Genomic DNA, 9,694 nt, shown 5'->3' with positions numbered 1-9,694 from the left:
GAGAGAAGAGGAAGGGTTATTTGTAGAGAGAGAAAATAAGGATATGAAGTAAAGCAAGAAAGAGATTTATTTTTATAATGGTTTATTGGGCTATCTGACTTGATGGGATGGGAAAAGTAAGGGGTTGAAAATTTTGGGCGAGATATTTGGGAGGAAAAATTTGGCCAAGGCTCTATAATCTTTTCTTTTTATAAATGAGGGTAGTGAGGTAATTTGACCAAGTGGGTTTTTTTCTCATTATTATTTCAGACTGGGCCCGATTCTCTCTTGAGTCCACATTTTGGGCCTTATAATTACCGCCCATTTTTTTTTACCGATGTACTTTTCCCTTTTGTAGTAATCAATGTACTTGAGTCTCCCTTATTCACTCTAAATCAATGACCACTTATCTAAGAGCATCTTCAATGCAACACTCAACAAAAACTCAATTAATTCAATGTGTTGGGTATGAATTGAGTTTTTCTTTCTTAGGTGGCACTATTGAGATACTCAAGTCACTTTCTTAGGTGGCACTATTGAGATACTCAAGTCAAAATACTTTTTCAATGCAACACTAAAAAAAACTTCAACATTTACTATAGATTTATTCTTGTTTCTTATTTTAATATATAAAATAATGATGTGGACCAACTGAGATACAACAATAAATGTTGAGATACTCAAAAGAAACAATTGAGTTTTCTTGTAAGTATCTCAATATTTATTGTTGACACATCATATTGAGTTTCTGGTTGAGTGTTGCATTGGACAGTGTTGCATTGGACAGTGTTGCATTGTTAAAAACTCAAATACTCCTGTCAAATTGAGTGTTGCATTGGAGATGCTCTAAGTAGTTTAGTTTCTAACATCTTGATTGAGTATTTTTTATGTTGCAAAAATCGAATAAGTTGAATATATAAAATATTTGGACACTTGAGATTAGAACATAATCGGAGCAGTAATAGTATTACTACGTTCTGCCCAAAACATAAATACCTAATTTATTTTATCTTACTATTATCCGTTTGAGTGGTTCTAAAAGCACCAGGCCAAAAGGCTTTAGCGGGTGGCCATTTCGTTGACTCGGGTCAATCACCATTGACCCGAGTTCTCTATAAGCACCGGTTTTTAACCTGGGTTACGTTCACCTTCGTTTGCTTCTTTCATCTTCTTCTTCCAAAATAAAAAGAAGTCCAATTCTAATAAATGCATGTGACACTAGTAAAGGTCATTCAAATAAGAAAGAAAAAAAAAGAAAAAAAATGCAAAAGAAAATAAGAAAAAAAAAATGTCCCGGATTAGGTAATTTGAGACTTTTCAGTCCGTAACGGATTAGGAAGTAGTCTGTTTTGGCCTTCAAAGTCACGGATTAGGTGACATGTGACTAGTAAGAGCGGGACGGACTGGACCAGCCCGTCCGATACGTAACAACTGCATCATGAAAATTAGGGCAGACTCATAGAGACTAAAATCTTGACATAAAACCCTCTAAATGTGTTCGAAGTTATAGTAGACAACATTCTAAACATGTTATACTACTCTATCGATGTCCACAACCATTCAAACAACAAATTAATTCAAGAAAATGAAGGTTTTTTCTTAAATTTATTTTCTAATTCTGAGAAGTGGATGGAGGTTAGGGTTAGGTTAGATTAGGCCGGGTGCTTACAGATAAGGACGGTGCTAATTAACAGAGGAAATAGTTGTTGGTCTTGGTGCTAAAAGAGGCCGCCCGGTAACAACCTTTTAGACCGGTGCTTTTAGAACCACCCTATCCGTTTTAATTTCAACCCCTATATCCTAGCACTATTTTATAAAATTAAATAAAAACTCTTTTATTTCTGCTAATCAATTTAAACACTAAACTGTCAACAGTTGGTAGCCCAAGTGATTCCAAGGTGTTAACATAAACTCCAGAATGCCCTAGAGGTCCCAGGTTTAAATCCCGGAGAAGGTGGAATCTTTGGTTATTTGATTTGGGATTATTAGGGTATAAATAATGTAGTTGGGTTTTAGGTAGGGGTGGGATTTTGGCCCGAAAACCCGAAATCCGCCCACGACCGTCCGAGTCCGAAGAGTCTGTTACCGTCCAATGTCCGAGCGTGTCCGTATCCGCCCGACCGAAAGAACTTAAGCGGACGGACGCGGACATAGTTCCTTGTCCGGTGATCCGACCGAGTCTGCCCGCTTATATAGTCCGCACGACCGAACTCGTCTGTTTATCAGACCCTTTATACCCTTCCGCCTATATGATTGGTTTTAAGCCTTTAGATTTGTAAAGTTAACTACAACCATGAGAGTTCAAGAGTAAAAATATCTCACAAGTAACCCTAGAATCCACAATACATCGATCCTAAGCCATGAGAAATCTCAATGATTATCTTTTAATTTTGTATTCATTTACTTTTTCGAATTTGAAGGTGGGAGTTTAGAAAGTTGTATTTAGCTACTAAACAATTTTAATTTCGAATAAAAAATTCTTTATTTGTTCATTAGTGACCGGTGTCCGCCCGACCGATACCCGGTTTGCCCGACTATCAAAACGGTCACGGACGGGCACTTTGTTGGAGAAAAATCCGAAATGTCCGCCCGTTTTGTCCGGATGTCCGAGTGGACACTTAAGACTTGTGCCCGTTTCGCCCGGACCGATGGAGTTAGTGTCCGTTTCCCGCCCGTCCGGACTGATTCCCACCCCTGGTTTTAGGCCATTGTCTTATTAGGCTATAGGCCCGGTCTTGTTTCAGTTTGAGTGGACAGTTATTGAGCTTATCACATATTTTATGTGTAATGATGTAAATTTGATTTGAAATTTGGCCATCTCACAACGGTAACACTACACATTTTTTTTTTGTTGAACTAAACACTTTTTTTTGTTGAATACGGCAGCACTACACTTGATATAATAATAGTAATAATAATATAAACACTTGGTTGCTCAAATGTCGAAAGTGTTGACATAAATTTGAAAAATTTGGAGGTCAAAGACTAACCTAGATCATAGTCGATCTCTTAAAAAATAGTTTAATATTTCTAGTCTATATTTTCTGATTTTGTTTAGAATTCGTGGAATTTTTTTTCTCTAGCACTACTACTATTATATCCTCAAATATGAAATTAAGATGTCTACTATAAATATTACTTTTCTTGGTAGCATCCTTATATCCTTAATTAAATCTTTACTTTATTTTAGAATAAAATAATTAAATCATGAAAAAATGGACCTTCTTTTTCATTTAATTTATGTTCGAAATATCTTCTGTCCTTAGTTGATTTATTTACTTTAAAATGAAAACTCAATTTCAAAATCAACTATACTTTGTCGAAATATAATTATTACACGAGATATGTATTTAACAAATTATAATTAAACATTTTCAATGAAAATTTATTACTAGAAAAGAAAACAATGAGACTAAATGTTTAATTTTTACATTAAGATGACAAAAAAAACTTTTTTTTTTTAAAATTTGTGTTTGGATCTCAAAATCTTTTACTTGTAAAATCGTTGAATTGGTCGCGCGAAAATCTCTCTTTACCCCCTCTCTCTCTCTCTCTCTCTTGTTCATCAAAATCATTTCTTTCACTTCTGGAAGAGAGAAGCTGTCTTTTCCTGAAGGATCTCTCTCTCTCTCTATTAACAATTCCTTTTATCTTCTAGTACCCCCTTTTTTTTTTGTCTTCTCAGGATTTAATCTTTCTCTTCCCAATTGCCTCTTCCCCCCCCCCCCCCCCCCCCACACCCCCCCCCCCTCTCTATCTCTCTCTCTCCCTGTTTATAAATCATCAAGTCTCCGTCGTCGTAGTTGACCCCTTCCTCTCTCTCTCTCTCTCTCCCCCGACTGAAATACTTTTAGAGAGAAAAAGAAAGAGCATGAAATTTGATACGTTGCAAGTGGTCGGTCGCAGAATCCTCCATATTAATACACCCATCTCCTCCTCCTTATTCATTAGCTCAAATTCTCCAAACCCTTTATTTATCAAATTCAAAGATAGGGTTTCTTCATTCCTTTTCTCGCATTGATTAACTATCCCGATTCTCTTTTTCAGAGCTACCCTTTTCTTCATTTTACCTATTTAACAAAGGGTTTCTTCTGATTTCATTCAATCTCTCTCTGTAAAAGAGTATTTTTTATTTTCCCCCCTAATCATCACCATGTCCGCTTTGATAGCTGCTAGAACCGGTCGACACAGGCAGCGATACGAAGATGAATTTCGCCTTGTTGCTGGGTAAGTTTTTTCTTTTTCCCCCCAAATTTCATTTACATTTCGTTTTCTATCTTGTTAATTGATCTCATAATATACTTTTTCTGGTAAATTTTTGGGGTTTTCACCAGAAAGCGTGTTTCTTACGGGAAGCTTGACTTATTAAAGGCATCTTTTTTGGCTTCTATCTGTGTGAACAATAAAACTTTTCTTCAAGGATTTCTGATTTTATAACGACGACCAGCTACTGTTGAAATTCCTCCTAGATTAATTTTTTGTTTCTTATAATGGGTTCTGTCTTTTTTCTTGAAAATTCTGATCAAGAGCTTGACTCCAGTATGGTTCTTGACGAGCAATTTGAGAGGAACTAACAAATTGAAAGATGATGATAGAAATTTGGTCGAACGTGTTTGTTCAATCTGTCTATTTGTTAAATTGTCTCTTAGAGCTTTATTTCTGTAGCCAATTTCAAATGAAATCGTCTCGCGTAGTTAAGATACTTGGGGGTTATGAAGCCTAAACTTATCCAAACATGTAGATGGGTTGTTTTCATATTTCTTGGATCATGTGGAAAAGATCGTTTGTCGCCTTTAATTCAAACCGATAATATTAAAAATTAGCAAAAACCTTGGATAGGAAGCGTTCTAGTAGAAACGTTTACCTGTTGGATTTAATACAACTTGATGCCCATGAATAAGTTTGAGGTAACTTTGTTCATTCAAGGTTTAGATAAGGATAATTGCAGAAAAATGACCCGTAGATGTGTGATAGGCGTAAATTTGGGTCTATTACTTCGTTCTCCATGGTCAACTTCGTAAATCTCAATAAGTTACGTATTAAAAAACACTAAACTAGAGGTATTTATTCTAAATGTTCTTACTATAAATCATTAACATGCAAGCGTGTGTGAAAAGCTTACGTGGAGCCTTGTAGATGTTAGTTCACCTGTTGAGGAGGACTAGACGTGTTATCTCTAGCATTCTCTATTTCTTTGTAACACCAATAACGACGAAAAAAACATCTTTTGAAATGGGGAAGTGCTTCTTTTTTGAAGTTTTTGACTTATTAGCTATCCCATTTCACCTTTTTCAAAGCATGTTCACGAGGCCCCCGCCTCGGGACCTCATGCTCAGACCACAGAATAATGCAACCAATATTGCGTAGTTTATGGTTCAGAATGAGATCTTGATAGTTAACAAACTTATTTGACGATTATCTTATTTGTCAAGTCTTTACTAAGGACTTTTTATTAGTTTCCATATGGATCTATACTTTGAGGTACACACTGTCTGGTTATTTTTTAATAGATATCTAATTTTCCTTCTCATAGATTTCTGATTCATTTATTCGTACAATACAACAGGTGTATTCCGTACAAATTCAATAAAGATGTAGAAGATGAAACTGTTGATTCGAATAGAAGGTTGGAAGTGCTTATGATTTCTTCACCCGATCAAGAAGACCTTGTGTTCCCAAAGGTTTTTATTTGCATTTTTCCTTTCTGTAAAATGTATTTCAATCATTAAAAGCTCCTAGTATAAACAGAATTTGGTTTGTCAGGGAGAGTGTTAAGCCTGATCTTTTTCCTCGCAATTTGTTATTCAGGGTGGATGGGAGGATGATGAAACAATTGTGGAAGCCGCATGTCGTGAAGCTTTGGAGGAAGCCGGAGTAAGAGGAATACTAGATGTAAGCTTATCTCATTGATATAGTCATGGCACTTCCACACCTAAGGTTCTTCTGAAATATTTCCCTTAAACCCTGACAATTATTGACCCATGAGTCTCGTGGATATTGTTTGGATGATATTAAGTCTGAATGAACCCAATCAACTTCGACATTCTTGAGCAAAAAGGGCATACGATTTAGCTTTGCTCTGAATACAGTTTCCAAGTAGTGTGATGTTAAGCGTTTTCTATAACATTTGTAAATTATTTGCTTATAGCGAGATATGTGGTATTTGGTTTAACTCCTTGACCAGATATTTAAGTCCCAAGTAACTATAATTTTGAGCTTAAAAGAACATTCTCTTCTAGTTGTATATTTCAGATTTCCCATTCTCCTTTGTTTATTACCCACTGAATAATCTGCAGTGAGATTATTTCATGCTGCAAACGAAGATGAATTCTATGCCCAAACATAAACCCCCGTCCCTCATTTTCCTTCACTCTCTCTACCTAGCTAGCTTGTGGAGCCCAATTTTGTTACTATATATTTGTCGAAGGACTGAATGCTTTTTCGCACGCGATATTGCTATGTCATGTCATTATAGTTTGAACTTTCACCCTAGGAGATGAATTATAAGACTCTAGATTTGAATATAGATTTCTAAATTACTTTTATTGGTTTGGAATTGATTTAGTAAAGTCTGACTTTCTGTTGAAAGAGTTAAATGAATTCATTTCTCTCAGTTCTTGATTTCTTTTACTTTCTTTTGTATAGGAGAACCATTTGGGATGGTGGGAGTTTAGAAGCAAAAGCAGGCAAAATAGCTGTAGTCTGGAAGGAGGTTGCAAGGGCTACATGTTTGCTCTGAAAGTAACGGAGGAGCTCGATAACTGGCCTGAAGAGCATAAATATCGACGGCAATGGGTAAGTTAGCCGACCAAAAGTCTGGATTCACTCCAGTCAGATATTAGAAAGTTTGTTTTGCATCTGACTCTTACGAATGACTTACTTGGGCTGATTTTGTGTTCATTTGAGTCCGACATAAAATGAGTCTAAAAATATTAAGAGCCTATATTATCTTAAACAACCTGAAATGACAATTCTGCTCGTGACCAGAACAAGTTAGCTCATATTGTTGGACTATTCAACAAAAACTAAGTGAGACGACTAGTAGAGTTTGAGTGGTTGTTCTCATCATGGGGTGAAAAATACTCATATGGCGGACTAACTAACTTGGTAGAGACGTTTGTTTTTGTTGGCATTTTGTAGCTAAGTGTTAAAGAAGCATTAAGACTATGTCGATATGATTGGATGCGGAAAGCTCTGAATGAGTTTCTAAAAGTCCTGTCCGAAACGGGGAAATACACAATGAGCAAAGAGGAGTCAGACGGACTGGAAGACACAAGTAACGCTGTTTCAGTTGCTGACGTTGTTGTGGGTGATCTTCAGATTATGTCTCCGAGCTGCTTCGTCAACCCTCCTTCCGGAAATCAACAGCTTTCTGATTCTCATTTAAATCCATCTCTTGTTTTAGGGATGACGACTATGATCTAAAACTCATCTTATATGAAGATGAGTGATTACTTCATACTTGACTGGCAGAAAATTAAACTGCTGAGACATAATCTTCATCGTCATCTTCTACTTTTCGTGCTCTGGTTTTAATTGACTGACACTGCTGTTAGAGATGGGTCTTGATTTGTTCATATATGGGCCAAAAAGGCTATTGAGAAATACAAAATGAAGTTTGACACACCAAGGATCACACTAAGTAAAACAAAAGTGGCTAGATAGGTTCGGATGGAGGTTCCTGGAGAGCCGATTAGGCCATGTTATGGGCCTCCCGTGTTCGCTCGTCTTGGACAATACTGGAGTGTCTTCAGATTTGAGCTAGTCAGGAGTTCTCGAGCCTGTACGATGTAGGGCCTGATCCTCCATGGGTCGAAATCCTGACAGTTGATCACGGTTTCGGTTAAAACCCTACTATCCCCTTCCACTATAAAAAGGTCTTCGCCCTTTGCCTTTCAGACCTCCATCGCCAACAGTAATGCCACTCGATGGTCCAGCTGCTTTCTATTCTTTGAGATGTTTTGAAAACCCTAGAACCTCTGGTATCCTTCACCACCACCCCTATGGATGATCCTCTTTGTGAGAAAGTACTGTCTAAGTTCATCTTGAAATGGTTCTCTCTTGGTGGCATCCACCCTGAGATGGGTGGATTTGTGTTTGGTTCAAGAGATCTATTTGAAAAGCCTCTTGCATGTAGTTAGGACTGCTTAATAATTGATCTGATGTTTACCTGATGTCCTTTGAACATCTTGTTTCGATTTTTCCAGAAACCCCAAATCGGGAAAGTTGTGAATACCACTTTCCTTTCATCTTTGTTGTTTGGTATCAAGTCCTTGATCATATCTTCTGGATTTGTTTGTTGAGTTTCGAAGGTTGAGGCTCTTTGGCATAAATCTCGAAAAACTGAGCATGTGCCGAATAGATGAGATGGGATTTCTTGTTTATTTCCACAGAGGATACAAGTCGGATTTATACTCCCTTGTTAACCACTTTCCAGAGAAATTGCATTACTTTATGTTCAATTTGTTTGAGATGCCAAAATTTTGGCCAAGGAAAGTCCTTATATGTTCTGTTGACCTTGTTTGAGGAACTACTTCTCTATAGTAGGATTTTGTTGAGAAAATACCTTCATCGTGTGGAACCCATATAAGTTTGTCCTTTGTTATGTGTGTGGAGAGTGAGATTTTTAATATTTCCTGTGTTGAATCATGTGCAAAGAGATCTCTGATCAGTGGCTCATGTCATCTTCCTTATTGTATCAGTTCTAAGACTAGTGACCTGTTGTAATGCCATCTACATTTAACCATTGGTTTATATCATGGTATTGTAGGCACACAGTGGTCTTCTGCATATTTTATCGAGGAATTATCACCAACCTGCCAGCACGTATTCTTTTGAAGCACCTCTCTTACCTGCAATATCAAAGACCATATCAGAGAAGAGTTACTTTGTTTATATTAGAGACTTTATATGATATTAGAATGCTTATGTTAGGAGAGAGTATGAGAGTGTCAATATAATAAGTGTAATGGGAGTGTGAGTTAGTGTTTGAAAGTTAGTTACTTATTCTTCGAGTAACAACTTTCTCTCTCTAAAGCTAACACTACTCATGTGTATAAATAGGGGTAATCCTGTCTTTGATCATAATAACAAGGAATAATCTCTTCTCTCAATTCTCTCTCTCTCTCTCTCTCTCTCTCTCTCTCTCTCTCTCTGAATTTATCCAAATCTCACATGGTATCAGAGCGTCTAGGTTAAGCTTCCACTCGAATTCTAAAATAGAAAATCATCTTCATCATCAATGGACTCATCTAATCTTGAAGGATCGTCTTCATCGGTTTCCAGATCACATCCTCAAACCTTGAATATCACCAATTTTGTTTCAGAAAAGTTAGATGAGACTAATTATCTCATCTGGAAAGATGAGATAATGGAAAGATCAAATTGAAACAATTTTGATCAGTAATGATCTAATTGGTCTTATAGATGGAATAGTTCCTAAACCAGATGTTTATATAATCGATTCAGAAGGAAAAGAAGTTCAAATCCTGCTTATTTGATCTGGAGAAAACAAGATAGCTATGTGAAATCATGTTTAAAAGCTACTTTTTCTCGATCAGTTTCTTCTGATGTTCTAGGTTTACAATCAGCTCAAGAGATCTGGAATTACTTCGATACAGTTTATGCAGAGGAATTCGAGTCAAAGCAAGATCTTCTACGAAAGCAAATTCATAATACGAAGAGAGGATCAGCTTCTAAGAGTGATTACTTGAGG

At 36.7% G+C, this 9,694-nt stretch overlaps 1 protein-coding gene across 2 annotated transcripts; it reads left to right on the top strand.

Annotated features, from left to right (window-relative positions):
• The first annotated feature begins 3,431 nt into the window (after positions 1-3,431).
• On the top strand, positions 3,432-7,603 carry LOC147542378 (nudix hydrolase 13, mitochondrial-like). 2 transcript variants are annotated; one of them, XM_086634439.1, is made up of 6 exons: positions 3,432-4,206; positions 5,546-5,660; positions 5,788-5,871; positions 6,625-6,774; positions 7,120-7,411; positions 7,467-7,603. In XM_086634439.1, exons 1-5 carry the CDS (start codon positions 4,133-4,135, stop codon positions 7,402-7,404), a joined length of 708 nt encoding a protein of 235 aa, XP_086490565.1. In that variant the 5' UTR covers positions 3,432-4,132; the 3' UTR covers positions 7,405-7,411; positions 7,467-7,603. The 2 variants fall into 2 exon arrangements, with proteins under 2 accessions (XP_086490565.1, XP_086490564.1); XM_086634438.1 differs by having other exon boundaries at positions 7,120-7,472.
• Positions 7,604-9,694: the final 2,091 nt, after the last annotated feature.

The sequence above is a fragment of the Eschscholzia californica genome, unplaced genomic scaffold (assembly GCF_041429995.1).
Source record: "Eschscholzia californica isolate CP2 unplaced genomic scaffold, dmEscCali1.0.p SCAF_4, whole genome shotgun sequence".
NCBI lineage: Eukaryota > Viridiplantae > Streptophyta > Magnoliopsida > Ranunculales > Papaveraceae > Eschscholzia > Eschscholzia californica.
The sequence above is the reverse complement of the archived record's forward strand: the minus strand, read 5'-3'. Positions and strand labels throughout refer to the sequence as shown.